The sequence below is a fragment of the Podarcis erhardii genome (assembly GCF_964252035.2).
Source record: "Podarcis erhardii genome assembly, chromosome: 3".
NCBI classification, from domain to species: domain Eukaryota; kingdom Metazoa; phylum Chordata; class Lepidosauria; order Squamata; family Lacertidae; genus Podarcis; species Podarcis erhardii.
In genome coordinates, this window is record NC_138507.1 from 11,009,604 (window position 1) to 11,031,450 (window position 21,847).

General features: G+C 41.0%; 1 protein-coding gene across 5 annotated transcripts in view; it reads right to left on the reverse strand.

The window, feature by feature from the left end:
* Window positions 1-1,026: 1,026 nt before the first annotated feature.
* Window positions 1,027-21,847, reverse strand: part of GPCPD1 (glycerophosphocholine phosphodiesterase 1) — a 54,798-nt gene continuing 33,977 nt past the window's right edge. For 4 of the 5 annotated variants that reach the window (XM_081855554.1, XM_081855553.1, XM_081855552.1 and 1 more), the window contains exons 6-20: window positions 21,362-21,400; window positions 19,989-20,112; window positions 19,250-19,493; window positions 16,937-17,099; window positions 16,485-16,617; window positions 16,157-16,211; window positions 15,021-15,113; window positions 12,972-13,049; window positions 11,131-11,170; window positions 10,086-10,147; window positions 9,082-9,147; window positions 7,682-7,818; window positions 6,368-6,503; window positions 5,990-6,150; window positions 1,027-2,665 (exon numbers count right to left, since the gene is read on the reverse strand). In XM_081855554.1, coding sequence (XP_081711680.1) covers window positions 2,476-2,665; window positions 5,990-6,150; window positions 6,368-6,503; window positions 7,682-7,818; window positions 9,082-9,147; window positions 10,086-10,147; window positions 11,131-11,170; window positions 12,972-13,049; window positions 15,021-15,113; window positions 16,157-16,211; window positions 16,485-16,617; window positions 16,937-17,099; window positions 19,250-19,493; window positions 19,989-20,112; window positions 21,362-21,400 — 1,721 coding nt within the window. In that variant the 3' untranslated portion in view covers window positions 1,027-2,475. Of the gene's footprint in view, window positions 2,666-3,153; window positions 3,192-5,989; window positions 6,151-6,367; window positions 6,504-7,681; window positions 7,819-9,081; window positions 9,148-10,085; window positions 10,148-11,130; window positions 11,171-12,971; window positions 13,050-15,020; window positions 15,114-16,156; window positions 16,212-16,484; window positions 16,618-16,936; window positions 17,100-19,249; window positions 19,494-19,988; window positions 20,113-21,361; window positions 21,401-21,847 lie in introns of all 5 variants that reach the window. The other variant, XM_081855556.1, reaches the window with a different exon arrangement.

Consider the following 21,847-nt stretch of genomic DNA (forward strand, 5'->3'; position numbering starts at 1 on the left):
GTATGCAGGCAAAATGTCAGTTTGCCTTCAGTGTTTGGAAAGTGAAATTCTTCAACAGATGGATTAAGGAGCTACAACAGTGCTGGAAACCCAAATGTCAGGCAACTGGTCTTTCAAGGAACGGATCTTTTAGCAAGTTAAATTTGGAGCAAGAGAGGTGAGGTTGCCTGCAAACTGCCTTCTTCCAGAATATCTTGTGTGAAGGTGGAGGAAGAGATCTAGGAATGTAGGGTTTGAGGAAAGGTTTCCAGAGCAAGGAGTAAAAGAAATACAGTGGTACCTCAGGTTAAGTACTTAATTCATTCCAGAGGTCCATACTTAACCTGAAACCGTTCTTAACCTGAAGCACCACTTTAGCTAATAGGGCCTCCTGCTGCTGCCACGCCACTGGAGCATGATTTCTGTTCTCATCCTGAAGCAAAGTTCTTAATCCGAGGTAATGGTACCACTGTACTGGAGTTTGAGGAAAGAACTGCTGGACGGTGGCAGTGTTGGAGGAAGTGTTGGAGGAAGAGAGGCAGGAAGGCTAACAAGGGAAAGCCTCTCTTAAACATCTTGTTGGTTCATGCTGGAGCAGCTCACTTCAATGTGTTTTTCCCTCAGCTTTGTGACTCCACTCGCTACCACACATGTTCTGCCTTTTCTTCATTCTGGTTGGTCAGAGGCATGCAGGAATCTAGATAAGACTATGGGAGCAATGATACTACTGGGAGCAGAGCAGAGAGCCACCTGGCAAAGTGTATGCAGGTATTTTGTCACTCCATGAACATTATAATCCTAGCAATTTCACCATACAGAATGGAAGCATGACTATTACAAAGCAAAAGGGTCAAGGCTCAGAAAAAATATGGATGCTATAAGCAGTCTGAGAATTCATGTTAAAATTCACCCCGCAGACATACAGAGCATGGGGTCTAGACCACTTTAAAAAGTTGGATGATCAAGAACCAAATTCATAGTTAGGTCATAGTTAAGTATTGCACACATGGCTCAAATCACTACAAAGAAATCAAATGCAGAGCTAGATTATATTTAGATATAAAATGCATTTTATTTTTAAAATAAGATCATTCCCAGAGACCTGAAGGCTGCTCTTCAACAAAAGCAAGTTCAATACAAAGCAATCAAGACAAACTACATCCACCAAACAACTCAGTAGTACAGACCAAAAACCATGTACATATACTTGCATTTATTGAACTTTTATATAGTCAGCTTTGTACAGCAGTGACAAGATTCATATTATACAAGCTATTGTTTTCAATTGTTGATTTGCCATAGAAGGATTTCCCCCCCATTTTTATTATGCACTTGAACATTTCAGTAAAAAGTTACAGATACTTGAGCTTCAATTACCTGGTATTGTAGAGAGGTATGGGTTTTAAGTACATGCAAACATACATACTTGGCGAAATACTCTATATCATAATTTCTGAATAAGTTATACACAGTACATTAGCCAGAGGTTAAAGACTACAACCCTATTACATTCTGAAAATCAAATCTAACATTCTTTCTTTTCTTTTCTTTTTTAACACAGCTGCTAGTGGCCAGGGAAAAAAGATGATACTAACCTCATTTAGCTATCTACATATAAAGGGATTGTGGTTTTGCAAGAGCAAAGATTTGAGCATTTTTATTCAGCCCTTACTACCCTTGCATCATATAGCACCACAAGAGTGCAAGGACTGCTGCAAACATCTAGAGCAGTACTTACTGGCTTTTGTATTGTGTATCTGTGCCTTTAACATTTACGTACAATGATATATATATATTTTAAACCTATAGTCAGACACTGGCAATTTGGCTTATAGTGATTGACAACATTCTGTGCGTCAGCAAAATTTAGATACAAAAACAGTGAAGGAGGGGTACCATTCACCTGAAGGTTGCTAGGCAGAGGCTGTGCCATTCATCATTGTATCAGGCAAAATAAAAAGACAAGACCGCAGCAACCTGAAGGCAACGGGGGTGGGGGTGGAGCGGGGAATGAAGCTACAATTGCAGTTTTACAATGTGATGGCACACCTGTCTGAATAAATGCATGCATCGGTGCAAATGCACACACCTGAGGTACCTTTCCCCCCAGGCCAAATATTATCTTATACAGTACAGTCTTCTCCACTGGTATTGGAGTCAAATCAATTGAACAATGATATTTGGCAGCTGAGATCCTAGCGACTTAGGCAACTATTGCATTTCAGATTGCTCAGAAACCAGGTGCGTATGTTACAGTACACAGATTCCACATTAAACTGGTCAGTTCAAAACACAGGAGTAGAGTAAACCAGTAATTACACTGACCAAGCATTCTAGCAATGGCTTTGACAATCGAGCAACGGCTTTTCATATTCTACAGTGGACCATGTGTTATTGCTTCGTTTGGATGCAAGAACAGTGAGGCATTGCTAGCTTTGCTCAGTGGAAAGAATTGGGTGAACATACCAAACAGCATTCCTCTGTGCACGGAGTCTGCTAAAAACTGCTTGAACTTTCAGACATCCTTGCTTGTATGGTGCTATTACTACACTTACATAGACCTAGAGAACTAAAGTGGCTCACGGTGGGACAGAGGCAACTTTTGAGCTCTGGTACCTCCTGCTTCAACCGCTCTAGCTGCTCGGTCTGGAATATATTTGGTTGTTCAGGCATCCAGTCATAAATCCTAAGGCAGACATACAACGAGAAAGGAATGAATGCAAAGCCAAAGGCACATTCAAGGTCTTATTTACACAAGAGCAGATATGCCCCAGCATAACCAAAGTCTTCACCCCCAAAACGTTTTATGCCAATGTTCTAAGACTTCAATGAAATTTGCTTTTATATCCCTGTGTGCTCAAATATTTCATCCAGTGATAGTTCTAGAAGTAAGGTGCTCAGCATCTGACATGTCACCAAGTGAAAGCTTCGAGGCAACCCTGCTAGCAAAGTTATGGAGTGGCTTTCCTGGGTGTTAGAAATCACCATGTTATAAATCCACCCAATATTTCTGATGCATGCATTGGCACAAGATACAGGCATTGCTTATTATTTGCATACGCTGCTACTGAATAAGAGCGTTCCAACTTTTGTTTTTAAAGTAAGGAGAAAGCATTGTGGAGTTATGCACTTTTCTATTAAAAAAAAAAAGCATTCTGGTCAGCAAGTACAAACCTGTCACATCATTTGTAAGTTGAGGATCTGGTGAGTGTCTAGAGGAAAAGGAATCCAGGTGTCAGGGACGAGTTACTCTCCTATTTAGAGGGTCTACTCTTGAATACAGCACACCTAGAATTTTTGCTCGTCTCTGGGAGACAGGTGCCTGGGGGATTTGCATAGGTAGTAGATCCAATGTCTGATTCAGAGTCCCATCAGACATTTGTAACATGACCGATAACTCTAGCCTTCCATTAAAGGCCTCAAAGGCCAGAACTCTGTGGACAATGATTGGCAGGTGCAGAAAGGAAGCTGAATTGACTCCTCCCCACCCACCTCCATAGCTTCCGGTGCTGGTTCTGAAAACAGGCACTTCCACCTACAGATTCCAAGCTTGATGAACTCATGATTGTTTGACCATATAAAGAAGCAAGAAATAAAATCTTGAAATGTGCCAAATAGCCTTAGGTTGAATACGAATTAAGTCCCTTGCTATTGTATCTAGGGTTTCCTGAAAAATATTGTTCAGTCTCTACCCATAAGGCATGCTCTAGGTGACCAAATTTCTGAAGCCATTTACATGAGCAGCCGTAAAACAGTATTCAGTTTTTATTTTAAAGTTAGCTTTACATCTAAAATATAGTTTGGAGCAGCCATCTATCCCGAAGTTTTAGTAGCTATTGCATTCCCTCACCCAATCTGGAGGCATTATTTAATGAATAACCCAAACCCTCTGTTCTCAAACCACAGTTCTTTGAAACCACCCTTCACAAGATAAACAGGAATGTCCGGACACTTCTCTGTTGTGCAGCCATGTTAACAGAATGATTAGTAATGCTCTGCGAAAATGGTTTTCAGATATCCAGGGAATTAAATTAGGGAAATCAGAAACAAAAATTCCGTGATGTGAAAATAATGTTTATGGTCCAAGCCTCAAAACTGATCTTATACACTAGACCACACTGTCACATTTTCACGATACAAAATAGAAAGGGATAAATATGAAAGCCATGAAGAATGAAAAAAGGGTTCAACTGGAAACATTCACTGCCAATAATTTGATTTCCTGTTTTCTAAAGGCAGCATGGACAAACCGTCACTTGAGTTCCAAGGATAGTTCATGTAGTCTTGTAAGATTCTGGTGGTGTCTGGGCTTTAGGGAAGTTAATTTAAAGTTCTCAACCACTCAGCTGTGCTTAAAGGAGGGGTCAGAAGAACTTAGAATCCACCCCCCACCCACACAACAGCTGAAGAGCTTCAGCATGGCAGTCTCTAAGGATGCCATCTAGCAGGGGCAAGGTTGATTTAGAGTAAAAATACAGTGGTGCCCCGCAAGACGAACGCCTCGCAAGACGGAAAAGCCGCTAGACGAAAGGGTTTTCCGTTTTGGAGGCGCTTCGCTAAACGAATGTCTCTATGGGGTTGCTTCGCAAGACGAAAAAATCTTGCGAGTTCCCGTGGTTTTTTTTCGCTTTCCCCCCCCTTTCCTAAGCCGCTTATCAGCTGTTCCGCTGATAAGCCGCCTCTCAGCTGATCGCTAAAAGCCGCTAGACCGCTAATAGCGCTAATCCGCTAAGCCGTCAATGGGCTTGCTTCGCAAGACGAAAAAACCGCTAGACGAAGAGAATCGCAGAACGGATTAATTTCGTCTTGCGAGGCACCACTGTAAAATATTTTGTGCTAAAAGGTGTCAGATTGCAGAATATCAACAACTATTCCTGTTTCTCTTTGGGACATGCTGCATATTATTCGACTTGTGCTGATGACTAAAGGATAGTAAAGACTAAGGAATTTCTCTCCCATGCTGGTTTTACATTTTTTATATCAGTACAGTACCTGGGAGCCCATAGAAGCAGCAGATGTGCTCCCCTCATGAAAGATATTACATTGCCTAGCTACCTGAGCAATTTAATGCTGATCTACATACAGGTGTTTGTACATGTTATTTGTAAGAGGCAATCCATAACAAAACCAAAGGAGGACATGAGGAGTTATTGGAAAATGCAAATTAAGCAGAGAAGAGCCGAGACCATATAACACCGGTCTTGAAAGACCTACACTGGCTCCCAGCACATTTCCAAGCACAATTCCAAGTGTTGGTGCTGACCTTTAAAGCCCTAAACGGCCTCGGTCCAGTATACCTGAAGGAGCATCTCCACCCCCATTATTCTGCCCAGACACTGAAGTCCAGTGCCGAGGGCCTTCTGGCGGTTCCCTCGCTGCGAAAAGCCAAGTTACATAGCACCAGGCAGAGGGCCTTCTCGGTAGTGGAACGCCCTCCCACCAGATGTCAAAGAGAAAAACAACTACCAGACTTTTAGAAGACATCTGAAGGCAGCCCTGTTTAGGAGAGCTTTTAATGTTTAATAGGTTATTGTATTTTAGGGTTCTGTTGGCAGCCACCCAGAGTGGCTGGGGAAGCCCAGCCAGATGGGCGGGGTATAAATAATAAATTATTATTATTATTATTACAAGCTGTTTAAATTACAGCCAACAGGGAAAAGGTGGTGTACTCCACTTAACAAACTTTGCATTCAAGATGTGTATCACTAAAGTGATATCAATATTTAAAAAGGTGTATTTTGTATACTGATGCTTATTTTCTATTTTCAAAAGAATTCAAGGTACACTGAACATGCATGTTGTTCTAGGGCAAGCTTTGAGTGTATCACATAGAAACTACTACTACCATTAAAATGGTACAAAGAGGGTCAGGTATGCAAATGTGTTTGCCTATTTGAGACAAGGTTTTAGAAGCCCTTGATTCCAAGATTCATCTGCTATCTTAACAGCCATCGGAATACAGCTATAAACACACTGCTGATCATATTCAATAGTTAAAATACTGTGATACCTGTCATATACCAGACCATGAACTCCATATTCCCTCAATTTCTTCCTGTTTTCTAGCTCATTTGTTTTGTCGCCCCAGCAGAAGACAACTAAACCTTTAGACCTGGCTTCGGCAACGAAAGATGGATGGAGTAGCAACTCCTCTGTGTGTGCATTAATCCCCTGAAAAAGAAAAAAATGAAATATTACCCATATATAGCTGGGATGTTAGCAGTGCAAGGATTAACCTTTCATGTCGTTAGGCATGTTGAGTACTATACAACTATGTTAAAATACATTGAGGTCTTGGTATTTGTAGAAAAGACAATTATAGCTAAAGCACAATCCTCATTTCAAAAGTACCTGCCACATATAATTGTCTAGATGCTTTATGACCTACCAGCAGATTTTCAAACTGCGCAAAACTTGTGGCAATAGCCGTTGTGCGGCTCCTGAGATCCATAAGTTCTGGGTAAGTATCACATTTTCCTTGAGTTAGAAACAATATGGGATATTTATTTTGTTTGTGTCTGACCCTGTAAAAAAAAGTTTGAACTAAGTTACAAGTTGGACAGGAAAAATCCCTGAATCAGACCAGGAATCACCCATAAACTATAACTAATTTACTTGCAAAATATAAAGCCAACGTTTTTTAATAACTGTGCATTCTTAAGTAGAACTTTAAATATGCAATATGAAAATGGTTACAGAGTTTAAATAGTATATATATATATATATATATATATATATATATATATATATATATTCTATTTAGAAAAGCAAAGACATGGTACAAAAACACCTGCCCTTCCGTTTTCTTCTTTACAAAGCACGAACCCTACTTTTAAAAAAGCTCACACAAAAAATATTACAGTAGACTGGATGAAAACCATTTGATTATTCGAATGACTTCAGTGATTGTATACAACTAGTTTAGACACTTAGTTTGTTTGCTTCCACTGTCATCAAATGATCGCATTCTAATGTGATGTATGTAGGCAGAGCCTTTTTTGAAAATTTTGAAAACGATGGCATTCAGCTGTGTGCCTGCTGCAAGTGCCATGTTCCCGCTGTTACGAAAATAAATGAATTTCGATTACTTTTGACACGGGTAGCCTTTATCAGCAGAGTGAGACCCCACTCTGGTCATAAAAGACTTATTAAAGGCTTGTCCGCCATTACCCAGAGGTAGGCCGGGGCTCAGGCAGGTCTGTTCTTCTCCAAAACCTAATCCTGTGATGTCCTTTGCCTCTCTGGAATATCCACCTGCTAAATTGAGGAATCACTCCTCAGGGCTCCTGCCTAAAATTTACCCAGAAGTACTGCTTCAGCTGAATGGTAATTTTCACCCACCTTTGTTATATCCGTAAGGAGTATAATTACCAGGCCTTTTAGGGCGGGGTTCAGCCTCAGACCCATACCCCTTAAGTCCTTTATCACACCATCATGATCCTGATAGACAGGAAGAAGAATTTATAGCTTGTGCCTTCATTTTAAATTACAAGCCCAGTTTGAGCATAAAAGCTTATGCCTTTTGTCTTAGGAGCTAGGAAGCCACAGCTTCCCCACCACTGATAAGAGAGAATAATTCACATTTTCTTAAACATGAACCTTCTTCCACGAGTAAGTATTATTTTAACACTATTGATATAAAGACGCTCCAAGTTAAAAATACATCTCTCTAAAATGTTATCAAGTATTTCCATCAACTCACATTGTACATATATCGGCATCAAATGAAGAAAATATAACCCTCCTACGTCCAGCCTTGAGCAGAACAGTTTTCAAAAGTATGTCTAGATAGAGGTTCATGTCAAAGTAGGTTGAAAGATTGCCATCCCATAAACCATCCTGAAAATGGAGAGGGGAGGGGGGAGACAAGCCAGACACTTTTGATTATTAAACTTGAAAGTTCATAAACATCCATTGATATGGATGAAGATTAAGCTGTACCTTTAATACACAAAAGGCAAGTTACTCTATTCTGGCTCACTTAATAACAAAACAATAACAACAATTTCATTGTATCCTGCCCATCTGACTGGGTTGCCCCAGTCAACAAAGTATAAAGGATCCCACCAAACACCAAAAGTTAAAAAGCTTTCCAAAACAGGGCTGCCTGCTTAGTACAGAAGAATTGTTATCTATCGTTCCTGACTTCCACTTAAAATCTTATAGCCTAAAAAATCAGCCTTGAACTGTATTATGTTGGTCACAAAAATACAATTTTTAACCACCTAATAAATTAATGTTGCAGCAAACATCCTTTAAACCACGTAGAAAGTAGCCGATAATTCTTTTGGGAAGCTCATGCTATGCTGGCATGGAGTTAAAACATCCAATAAATATATTCAGTTTACCGGAGCATCAGCTTAGATCACAGTCATGATTTGACTGATGATCATATTTGGTGTTAGGAAGGAAATCCCCTCCTACCCAGCAAACAGGTTAAAGACTGTGGGTAAAAGCAGCAACGTTTTATGAGCGGACTTCCATTTGTCCATTGTCTCCTCCCCTTCCTCTCCTCCGTCCTGGAACCTCCTGCATGACCCCCAGCCTCATCTGGAGCATCCTCAACCTTGTGGATGTGACTTGGGGGGACATGTGGAGGGAGGCTGAAGAAGGGGAGCACAAGTGAAAGCCGGTTCTGCTTGCACAAAGGCACCATTATTTCACCCTGTAGGATTTGGTTTTAATTAACTTCTCCTGCAGGAAGCTCACTTTGCTCTTTTGCTTTAGTCACCCAGAACCATTTTTCCCTGGCATTCTTCTGCAGTGCGTCTGATCTCAGCCATCAATACATTTGTCTCTATCAATCTGTGGGGCCTGGTGGGTTTTTCCTACTTCCAACAACAGGCTGGGTTAGATGGAACCAACAGAGTGCCTCTATTTTCAGTAACTGTTCCTTAGAATTAGACATGTGATCCACAGATTACAGAGCTAGAAAACAATGCTAAATTTAGAAACGGCATTCACTTACTTTAATCATTGAGGAATCAAAGGAAAAAAGAAGCAGAAATGTACTATTTAACCAAATCAGTTTCTATAATTTAAACACTACAATGAAACAGCAAGCTACTATGTTTAAGATGTATTGTTAGTAGACTTTCTTACCCTTTGCTGGCAGATCCATTTGATTTCTATATTAAAGCCCACTTCTTCAGGAATGGTTTCTAGTACCTGGGTGGAAAAGCGATAAAGGTCAGGAAAAATTGTGCTAAAATGTTAAATTTAAGAGTGATTTCCCTCACCTTTTATGTCTGAAATCAAAATGGCTCTGTAGAGCCTATAGAAATTGAATTCCAGCAGACTACAGTGGTACCTCAGGTTACATACGCTTCAGGTTACATACGCTTCAGGTTACAGACTCCACTAACCCAGAAATAGTACCTCGGGTTAAGAACTTTGCTTCAGGATGAGAACAGAAATCGTGCTCCGGCCGTGTGGCAGCAGCAGGAGGTCCCATTAGCTAAAGTGGTGCTTCAGGTTAAGAACAGTTTCAGGTTAAGAACGGACCTCCGGAACGAATTAAGTACTTAACCTGAGGTACCACAGTATAGGATTTCCCTTGCAAATTAGCAGTCTAGAACATGCTATTCTAATAATCTGCATCTACACAGACACTTCCTGGATTTCGTTTCTGTGACACTAAACCCTGACCAAGAAACAGATCCTGAAGCAAAGACATGCAGATATCAGTTTAGCTTATCAATGGCATCCATGACAAGGACCTCGTTTGCACATAACGCTAAATCAAACCATGCCTTGTTGGAAGAAGTGTGTGGGCACCGAGAGTGAAAACTGCAGCTGCTTTCCTCCTCCCACTGCTGATGTACTACCTGCCAGTTACTGTAACAAGCAAACCTGGGTTCCTGGTTTGTCTCTCCAAACAAACCATGAGTGGTAAATGAAGAATCAACCTTGGTTATGGCTTGTGGTTGGGGAGGAACAGAGCTTAACCAGACAGGGGGGGGGGGGAATTGGCATTAAAAAACCACCCCCCTTTCCATTCTGTCAATGCAAGCCTCCACTGGATTAGGTTCTGCTTCAATTATCACTTCCATTCTAAATTTTAGCTTACAATAAACCTAGGGGGAACAAATGATTGCTGTACTTACACTTTGTAAGGAGGGGAATGGCTGCGTGTCAGAAGGAGCATTTTTGTCTTCTTTAAATGATTCTGCAGGAAAATTGTATAAAAGAAGCCTTGAAGAAAAGTCTTAAGAAAAAGTCTTAAGAAAAAATGAGGCTTTCCCATCGTTTCTTCCCCCTACGGTCCCCATAAGGGTTGGGGACCATCCAGAGCAGATTTCGGGGGGACACAGGGAGAGGGTGCAGGGGTAGGAGACGAAGAGGACATCCTGTTGCATGAGCCGAAGTCTGGCTGCTGCCCATATAGTGCCAGAAAAATTGTGATTACTAGCTAGAGCGAGTTAATTCGCAACTGACAACTTGCAGGCTGGTCGTGCTGCACCTCCAGGGATGCCACAGACCCTGCTCAAAGCTGCACTGCAGTCTACTGGCAAGCCTAGCTCGTCCTTACAAAGGCATGGATGCCAAAGGAGAAGGCAAAAGGAAAACCTGCTGTGACACTTCAAACAGCTTCCTGCTACCAAGAGAGAGATGCCCTCACTCTGCCCTTCTCCTATTTGCTCTATCTCTCTTCTGTCCGTTCTGAAGAGCAGGAAGCAGTTAAGATATGTCAATAAGCCCTGGGTGCTTATGCAAAGAACCAAGCATCCCCCCCTCCCTCTGTATCATAACACTGTTCTAAATGGCCTTGCCAACCCAGGAGACACATTATCTAAATTCTACACTTCACTAAAAGCACTTGTGCTACTTCGCTGGCCCAATATTAACTAACTTGTTGCCAAGATAAAAGGTTGCGGCAATGCAGTCAGCTTAGCAGTAAAGCAGACTTGAGTGAAGCTCTACCAGGCCAATAGAATATAACTGCCGCATCTCAGACATAAGTAGTGTGAGCTATTGTTCTCATTCAACAGATCAATAAATGTCTGCACAAGCTCTTCCAAAGTACTGGGAGGAGATACTTCATTCTACAAAAACTCCAGATACAACTGTTGAAATGTTAACCAGCCAATATGTTGGTTATGAATGGAAGAACAGCTGAGAGTTACCAAATTTTTCGGCGCTTCTACGTACCTTCGCTATCTTTGGATTTCAATGCAGTCACGTGTAACAGCTACAAGGAGGAAAACACGAAACGCTTTAAAAAGCTATCTTTCAAGTACTGCCCACACATTTCCTGGACAGTGTCTCTGCAATGGCCTCAAAATAATGCTGAGTGCAGTCTACAGCAAGAAGGAAGGCTTGTTCCTATTTGGTCGTCTTGGGAATTCAGATAGTTTGATAGACAATTCATGATGCCTGGGGATACTTTATTTTATTTTATTTAAGTTGCACTAGGTCACATTCAGCTGCTGGCAGTTGTGTGAGGCTCCAGCAACCCAGGGCTTAATAAACACAGAGAAACAGGATTCTGTTGCTGGGTCTCTAGGAGCAACTGTTTCTTAAGAAAAAACTAAGCAACATAACTTTTTTTTTTGGCCTCCAAGGACTAGCAAAATCTTACCCAGCAACCTGCCACCCCACCCCAAAGCAGTAGTTTATGATGCTGAGTTTTTGCTGAGGGATGAATTATACAGTATCATGAGTTTCTGGAGCTTTTGAGCCCCTGTCAAGAGGAATTTGCAGTTCCAAATGTTTCCCCCTTTTGGGCCTAGCAAATAGGACTCTAGAACTTTTTTAGAACTGATGAGTGCAGCCAGACTATGGCAGAACTGATGATGTTTCATTCCCTCTGTGGAAGAAGCAGAACTGCACGGAATGTTTTCAATCGCTTCGCAAATGCCCCACACCTTTTGCTACTGCCGTTTTAATACGAAATGTATTAGAGCATTTTTGCAGCAGATAATGAAGGTTAGTAGCCAAAGAGGAGTATGAAGTCATGTTAAGGCTATTGTGAGAAGCACTTGGTATGCATCTATATTATTCTGGATAAAACAAGTCTACATCGGCAACCATTTTGATCTTTCCTTAAGATTCCCATTCCATGGGAGGCTGGGCTAGATGGATCTTTGCTCTGATCCAGGAGGGCTCTTCTTATGAGGCCTTAATGCTTAGCATAAATAGAAGAGCCTATTCCAAAGGCAGTATTCCATGGCAAAGACCATTCTCTGGAACAAAGAGAATATAGACAAATGCTTCAAATCACTGACGTCGAACACGAGTTTGAGCCTTCTGTAACCCTTGTGTGGAAGTAACAACAACATTTTAAAATGTTTTTAATGCTTCTTCCTATAACTATGTCCTGTCCTTAGTAACAGAGAGCTGTCTACGGTCACACACACATTTGTTACTTCCTGGTTTAATCAGTGACATGCTTTCAGAGGCCTGTTCTGAATCGTGGTTTGAAAACTGCAGCTGGCTGAAAGCATCAGTGCTCAACTTCCAGCTGCAAGCAGCCAAAAGGAAGTCATAACATCTACCCTGTACAGACTTCACTCATTACCGGTGGTTTTCTGGGCTCTGTTCAAGGTGTTGGTCCTTGCCTAGAGCCTTAGCTCCCCTTGCATATTGCTATCATTTGGACAGGCACTGCTTTCTATGCCTATATATATACACACACATACATATTTTAAAAAGTGGTTGCCATAAGGAGCAGGGTCATTTCCACTTTGTTGAGCCCCTTTCCAAAAGGAAAGGCCAGCTGCACGCCAGATTCCATCTAAGTTTTAAGGAAGGCAGTTTAAACTACTGTTTCTCTAGTATTTGGATCAGGCCAATCCAGTAAGTGGAAAGTTGCAGCTACTTCTGTAATTTCACATTACTGCAATTAACTGTGGTTATTGTCTCAGTTCTGGAATTGTTGTGTTTTATCCATTTATTAAAATTACGAGCTGCCTTGATGGCCTATGTTGGATAGGACAGAAATGTTAAGTAAAAACAATTTACTGGCCTCATGGGCCAGCCTGGTACAATACCTTTAATAACTGCAGTTGGGCGAATGTGAGCTCTTTTACGGGAATCTCGAACAGTTCCACTGGCTCAGATTCATCTTTCTTTTAAGCAAATAAGGAATAAGAAGAAAAAGATTAAGTTAGAAAGCTACTGGATAGTGTGAGTTCTTCTAAGGCTGTACTCAACTGCTTTAAAGCTCTTTGATCCATTACGTTTAACTCAGCTAGCAAGCTACAAGTCTAAAAACTAATAATCCCAAATACCTTTGTTTGATAAAAAGATCCCAGGTTTCCTTTGTTTCGTGTTAAAATACTTGGAATAAACATCATGGGGAAAACTGGGACAGTGGCTGCAGCCACTTCTGGACGTCATACTAAACCATGCATAGGCAAACTAAGGCCAATCCCCTTCTAAATCCGGCCTGTGGACGGTCTGGGAATCAGCGTGTTTTCACATGAGTAGAATGTGTGCTTTTATTTAAAATGCATCTCTGGGTTATTTGTGGGGAATAGGAATTTGTTCTGCCCCCGCAAAAAATATAATCCAGCCCCCCACAAGGTCTGAGGGATAGTGGAGCAGCCCCCTGCTGAAAAAGTTTGATGACCCCTGTACTAAACCATAGTTTAGCATGATGTAAAGGAGCCTAGGTGAGTTTTGGGTTTAGGCACTCCCCCCCCCCCTTTGTATGTTTGTCTGAAATAAACCATTCATATTAAACATAATTGGGCAGTTCAGATGAAAGTGCAATCACAGCTAAGGAAAAGTGAACATTTCTGAAGACCTTATAGCCATATGGGAGAGGTAAGAGAAAGCAGGGGAACCTGCGGTTTGGCGCAGCTCATTCCAGCTTGTTCATGTCCATGCTAAACTATGATATCTGAATGTAGACATCATCTTCACATTGCAAATGTCATATGCAAGATAGTGGTCAACCTATTTCAGAACATATATTTTTTCCCTGGTTCCCTGTTTCAGGTCAGAAACATTGATTTAATAATAATGTCTAAAAACATTATTTGAATCTCTGCCCATCAGATAAACAACAGTTTCCTGCAAATAAATTGCCCTTAGTTTTTTGGACTATTCCTTGAAGGTGAGTATGCAGTTACTGAAAATATTTAGTTACTACTAAATATGGAACAAAATAGAGCATAATGCAATAAGGCATGAAAGTCGAAACTAGTAGTTGTCACAGAAAAGACAGCCTCTCCTGGTATGTCTCACGGAGGACCTTACGGTCTTCAAATAAAAACATCTTGGAGATCCTGGGTCACAGGGAGGTTAGGCTGGCCTCGACCAGAGCCAGGGCTTTTTCGGCCGTGGCCCTGATCTGGTGAAATGCTCTGTCACAAGAGACTAGGGCCCTGCAGAACTTAACATCTTTCCGCAGGGCCTGCAAGACAGAGCTGTTCCACCAGGCCTTTGGCCAAGGCACAGTCTGACCCCCTTCTTCTGTAATCCTCATAGAACTCTAGCCCAATGGTTGCCATTAATTTGACTCTGAATTGATTTTAGAATGAATTGATTTTAGAATGTATTTCAATTAATTGATTGTGATTTTATGTAAACTGTGTTATTTTTACTGTTGTTAGCTGCTCCTAGCCCGGCTTTGGCTGGGGAGGGCGGGATATATATATATATATATATATATATATATATATATAATTATTATTATTATTATTATTATTATTAGGATATTTTTTTTTAAAAAAACTACTGTTCTTAATTCAAAGCAACCTTACACTTTATCCTCTCACTGAGAGGGGAAAGATAACTAAATTAATTCAATCCTGCAATTCTAGTCCATTAAATCAATGTGTATAGAGAAATAGGATTTGTGGTCAGCAGCACACACAAGTCTGTGAATCACAGCATGAACAAGAAGATAGCATATTTTTCACCTCAATTTATGAACTTGTACTAAAGGAAGTCAAGACGAAATCTTGCAAAAGCACAATAAGTAGTTCCTTTCATTATATTACCACAAATCCAAGTTTCTTGAGATACAGCCATTTTACTGCCCATTTCAAAAATGCTAGCCAAGTAAAACAAATAACACATTTAAAAAATACCTTTTTCATAGCAATACAGCAAGTAAGATCATGATATATGATAGGGACGTGATCCTTGGAAAGGTGTACATCAAATTCCACAAAGGCTGCTCCCTAAGTGAAAAGAAAGGTTGGAGGAGAGGGCAGCAAATAGATTTTAGCATATGAAAGGCTAATATATATATATAAAAAGACAAATTTGCACACCTTTCCACCAACTGTGAAAAGACACAATAGAGTGTTGGCTGGCATTCTGTAGCAATTTATAGAGGAAGTCTGGAAATGAACTAAAACTCTATTTGAGGAGAGTGACATGTTTTAATTCCAAGCACAGCAACATCATTTTTATATAAAATGTGAGTTTAATGAGAAGCATGGTTTTATGTAACGATTTATATTTCATTTTATAGTGTTCATTCTGATTTTATTTATAGGTGCAGCATAAATGTGATAGGATAGAAAATTGACTGATCTTTTATTTTTATTCTTTTTTGGGGGGCGGGGAGGAACAAGCATCTAAAGAGCTTCTAACATTAAGCCTTCTTACAGTGAAACGTATAAGTTCTCTAATGTGTATCAGGGTATGTTTTACCCAGAGTTACTTGCTCATAACTTTAAAGGGGAAAAATGAGGATCTATTCTATGAGCAGACATTGAATATAGCCATGGCTTGGAGAAGGAAAAAAGTGACTGGGAAAAGTGAGTCTTGAAATTATGATGGACTCTTGTGGATTATGTACTATAGCTCTCCTTCAACAAGATTCCTTAGATTTAAACTGAGCACAATTCAGCTCTCTGTTCCTTGGTTTTTAGGCTCGCCTTTTCTAATAACTGGAAATGCTAACAGCTGTCATTGCTGAGGTCATCAGGAGGACAGGAAGCAGAACCCTGGCACCCATCCTGGGTACAGCTCCACATGCAAGCCTCTGCTAGTATATGGAGATACTTTTTCCTGTCTTTCTATGGAATTTGTGATCTTTTGCAAGTGCCCTTGGGAGGACTTTGCCCTGAAAGGCAGCATATATGATCACTGAATGAATAAATGAATAAAAGATTATGTATTTTCTACAAGGTTCAGTCTTTGCTCATTGATAATAGACAGCCATAGGTGTTAACATGCAAAAAAAAGAATCAAGGTAAAATCATCACACACATACATGTTTAGCAGCATTTTTCAAAGAAGCAATGGTATTTTCTCGAAGTTTAGCAAGCCTGGGAGGAGGAAAAAGGAAAACAGTTTTACTTATTTCTGATGTTGGAAAAAAAATAAAATTCACAAATGATGGGCAAGCAGTTTTATAGGTAATGAGCTTCTTAATTTGAGTTTTCATTGTACATGCAGCGCCTTGCAACCTTGATCCACCAGGGCTGTCCCAAGGAAGAGGAAAACCTCCTTCCCTGAGCTGAAGTCTGCTAGATGTTCACAGGATTCACACTAGGGGAGCTACTAAAATTAAAACTCCAAATTCAATTACGCAAACTTACTTGGTGGTGGTTGTAGAGTTTCCTGCGCCCCTGTGTCCAACATCTAACCCTGTTCTGTCACGCCAGTATTTGGCATATGAGGCTTTCACATCACAGGAGTACCCTTGAATTGGCTTAATAATTATGTAGTCAACTAAAAAGAGAAAGCGAATGTCACTTGGTGGTCAAATTCTTTACTTTTATCCAATGAAATCTTTTCTCTCTTCACTAGGTTTAGAGAAACATCGCTTAAGATTTACTGGGATATGGTAAAAGTACCTAATGGAGAACCAAAAGGTACATTTTGACTATATTCCTTATTATCGTTTCACTAGGCCCCTGACACAAACTACTAGTTCTGGTTGAAAAGCACCAGTTTTTCTGAAAGTCCCTGGACTAAAAATTTCTGAAGGAAAAAGGGAAATGTATTTAGCTTAAGGCCCATGCTTGCATTACCACTATATTAAGCATACCTCTAACTTTTCCAATTGTTTTTCGTGAAAGTCTGCTCATAATAGGAAGAGTGAGAATGCCACAGCTCTTTCCCGATTCTGCAAGAGTGGAGGATAACAGACACGCAGAGCCCACGTGCCCTGGAAGTGCATCTCCTTGAATCACTGCTTCACTAAGGTCTTCCTAAAAATGCAACAATGTTTACATATTTAATTTTACAGTCATACCACGTGTTGCGTTAGGTTCATGTTGCGTCTTTTTGGCTTGCGAACGCGGCAAACCCGGAAGTGTATAATTCCGGGTCTCGCCGCGTGCACAGAAGCGTTCTGCGCACTTCACACATGTGCAGAAGTGCTCTATCGCGCCGGCTGCGTGCGCAGAAGCAGCGCTCTAGTTACAGACTTTTTGGGGTGCGAATGGCACCCCAGAACGGATCAGGTCCGTAACTAGAGGTACCACTGTATTGTTGTGAACTCATCTCGGCACTTCTTTTAAATTCCTGGAAACGTGAGGATGCAGAACTTGGCAGCATTCAGTGGGTTGCAGCCTACAGTCAAGCACCATTACGTTGGATATTGTTCTGCAAAATGAGTCTGAAGGTTTTGTGAATTTACTCATGTATTCAGATGTACCCTTTTACAGTTACATTACAACTGAGAAGGCTAAATTGTGTGAATGAAAACAGTGAGTAGATATTTGAAACGTGAGCTCTGCAAGGTTGCCAAAGAGTAAAAACAGGTTCCTGACGGCTATAAAACAAAACACTATTACTTGGGACACTGGTCTTCAACTGATAGGTCAGGACCACCGTGCAAATATATGGCAAAAGATTAGGAAATGGGTCCCCAAATGCTTGTTTGGGTTAAAGGTGGGTCCTAGGTCTGAAAAGGAGGAAGATACCTGACTTGGAAGATGAAACGGCGCATTTCAGGACAGTTGCGCTCTTTTGGCCTAGAGGCACCCTGATAACAGCAGAGATGAAGAGTTGTATTCAGTGCTGTCCCAAGGCTCAGATTCTGTCAGTGCAAGGATTTTCCTTGTGCGGCAGAACCTTCTCACCTCCTGTTCTTCCTACGGCCTACAGTTCTGGGAGCTCCCTAACCCTGCCAGAGTTGATTTGAGGATGGCACAGGGTGTGGAGAAGGGGGGGGGGATTCCTGTTGCACTAGGGGGAAATCTTTGCACTGGCTTCTGCAATTGTAATTATTTATGACATACAGAGCAGAGTCCTTGCAATTTAAAGGATGACTGCAATTATTAACACATCAGTGCACTTGTTCTACAGCAAGGTAAAGGACCCCTGGACAGTTAAGTCCAGCCAAAGGCAACTATGGGGTTGAGGTGCTCATCTCACTTTCTGGCCAGGGGAGCCAGCGTTTATCCACAGACAGCTTTCCGGGTCCTGTGGCCAGCCTGATTAAACCGCTTCTGGCACAACAGAACACTGACGGAAACCAGAGCACACAGAAACGCTGTTTACCTTCCCGCGACAGCAGTACCTATTTATCTACTTGCACTGGTGTGCTTTCGAACTGCAAGGTAGGCAGGAGCTGGGACAGAGCAATGGGAGCTCATCCCGTTGTGCAGATTCAAACCACCAACCTTTGGTGCAGAGACATTTGGGGTGAACACCTCTGTAGCACCCCAAGAAACTGTGTGAAGCTTCCATGATTGCTCCACTGCTTACATGTCTCTTGTGCTACTAAGCTGGGCATTTAGTTAAGGCAGAGCAACTATATCCGTGCAGAGCATGTGTGAATGTGTTGTGTGATTGAACAGATGAAATAAATCATTTATTTTGGACACTGGTACCACTGCCTTGATCTCTGTGCTTCCCCCACACCCATCCTGGGTTGCATTCATGACCCTATGTTTCCACAAATAGAAGGCACCTCACCTTCCCCCACCCCCGACATAAAAAAAGAACTTCTCCAAGGCATCAGGGGCTACCAAACACTGTGAGCTATGCTGTATGAAGTTGCAGTGGGAGGGGGAAATTGGCCAAAGCTGGGAAAAGAAACAGGGGGGCAGCCCAAAGGGTTCAGAAGCCCCCACACCTGGAGAGTTGGTTATATGAGCCTACTTTTGCTCATGCAGTCACTGGATGCAACCTGGTCGGTTTCATAAGTCCTCAGATAATCAGTAGAATAATACAGTAGTGGATTAATTGCACAAGCCCAATACATTTGATGATGCCAAGAGGTCTAAAACATTCCTCGTTCTGTGAGGTTCTTCCCCGCCTTCCACTTTCCTATCTATAAATTGTACCAATAGGATAGAGGTATAAAAAGGCTTTCTGGCCACCAATATTAAACAAATAGCTAAGCCCTCACCTCAAAAAAGTCAAAGATTAATTCCAAATTGTCTGGTTCCATGGTCTGAATAGTATATTCTGTCCATCTATCAGGCTGCAGACCATAACCACATTCTGGCTGAGAATGACGAGATTTGAACTCAGTGTCACTTATTAGTGAGATCTCCAGCGTGTTTGGCATTTTTTGTTGAATTGTAGGTGACAGTCTATCATCCTCTTCATCTTCACCCTCCTCCTCCAAGCCTTCAAGGGTGAGCTTCACCCTAAGCAGTAAAGAGAAAGCAAAATCTGATGTCACATTATGTAACAAATCTCCAGTGACATCAATAGTGACAGAATAATGCATTATGCTTTTGGTAACACAATGAACTCAAGGCACTATAAATGCAGCATTATTTTTCTACTTAAGGACTCCAGTGTACCAATAATTTGAGTGTCTTGGGGGGTGGGATGAAGGAAGAAATTCCTAAAAGGAGGCTGCATATGTACTATAAACTGTACAGATTTTTATTTTTAGTTTCCCAAAAGCAATGGCAGTGAAGAAACTCAATGCTGATTATAAAAGACTGAGAAATAACCACAATAAAGCCAGAAGCTATGTAGGGGGAAAAGAGTTTCTGAATTTAGAAAACGGACTGGGAAAGGAACTCAGTTTTTTCACTATGCCAACATAGATGGATAATCCAGTAGTATTCATATGCTAAAGATGGGATTTAGTTTCAATAACAAATGGAGAACTTTGATTAGCATGATCATACCTAAACCTGGATTTTTTGAATTTTCTCTTAGTTATAGATACAGGAGGCTTTTCAGAAAAATGCAGGCGTAGCCTTATTTCTGTCTGGCATGTCAGCCAACCGGAATCGACACTTTCCACATCATCTGACAAAGGAAAAACATAATAATTACAAAATGATTTTGCTACATTCCAGAATGACAACAAAAAGACTTCTTAAATTTGTCACCAAAGCACTACTGTCCCAATATCCCAGTTTCCAAAAGGGATGTGCCATCACAAGCTAGTTGCTGCTGTTGAAACTAGTATAGGTACAAAAATTTGAGGCATACACAACACAGATCCAAGCAGACATACTGGAATGACCCTAATAACAATAAACGGTTTGCCGGCATGACCATTTTCACTATGTTTACATGCTAATAATAATAATAATAATAATAATAAATTTTATTTATATCCCGCCCTCCCCAGCCGAAGCCGGACTCAGGGCGGCTAACAACAATCAAATAATCCAACATTTTAAAAACATTTCATTCTAAAAATTAATTAAAATCAAATTGATGGCAACCGTTAAGCAAAATTCTGTGCAAATTGCCAGAGGAGGGAGTCAGGCTGCACCCTGGCCAAAGGCATGGTGGAACAGCTCTGTCTTGCAGGCCCTGCGGAAAGATGTCAGGTCCCGCAGGGCCCTAGTCTCTTGTGACAGAGAGTTCCACCAGATTGGAGTCGCAGCCGAGAAAGTCCTGGCTCTAGTTGAGGCTCTAGAGCCCTGGCTCTAGTTCTAAAACTATAGATGAGTTTTCTGCATGAGCAGAAGTAAGTCTGCAAAAGCCCAGGGCTTGTGCATTCCCCACTCCTCCCCCCACAGACCAGGAGGAGGAATAAACTAGGATTCAGTTTAGATTTTCATCAAATCCTGGCAAATCACTATGTCTGTAAGAGGAAAAGTGGCTTAAAATACTGTAAACTCAAACCAGGTCAACTTCAAACTGTGAGTTATGAAACAGGCTTGTTCAATATGCCAAAGTTTATTTTAAAGAACTATTCCTGGTTAGTACATAAGAAGCCAGGAATCAGCAAAAGAAAAACTGAAACCTGATTTATAACTCCTGCTAGCAAAATGAAATAGGAGTGCTTATAACAGAGGCTTTGCTTGGGCTCAAAACAGATTAGCTTTAGTGTTCCAGGCAAACCCTCCTACTGTGTGGAAATCCACCAAATTGCATTTGAGTTTCCAAAATCAACCTTGAACATGTTGTGCACCAAGGAGAGGAAATTTACTATCATTTATTTTAAATGGCTTTTAATTCATATTTGAAGGCACTCTTTCTACACAAGGCAGCTTACAAAACTCCTACATAAAAACAAAACTACGATAACAGTGCTTCTTACCAACGATTCCGAAGTGTCCGTCATCAACGGAAATATCCTCTAAAAATGAAGGCACAAACAGTGAGAGAAGTTCACATTCACAGGCTACAAATTATTGCGACTTTAAGCCTCAATCCTACACATACTTATTTGGGAGTAAGTCGTACTGAACGTTATGAGACTTTGATCCAAGTTGGCATGTGGAGGACCATGTTATCAGTAATGGTTCTACTTTTGCACTTCACCGTTAACTGCTATAAACTAAAACATTTTAAAAGAAAGACAAAGCAGAAGCAAGTTTACTGCAACCTGCAAGATACCTCTAAGCTTTGTTTTCCTGCTAACATTATCTCCAGGCAAACTTAGCATGATGGACAGTACTTACTTCAAAATGAGCTATGTAAACTGGAAAAAGGATATTGCATTATCTTGACAATATACAATCCTAATTGCGATTATACTAGAAAGATAATGCTATGTTACTAATGTGACAGACATTAAACCATC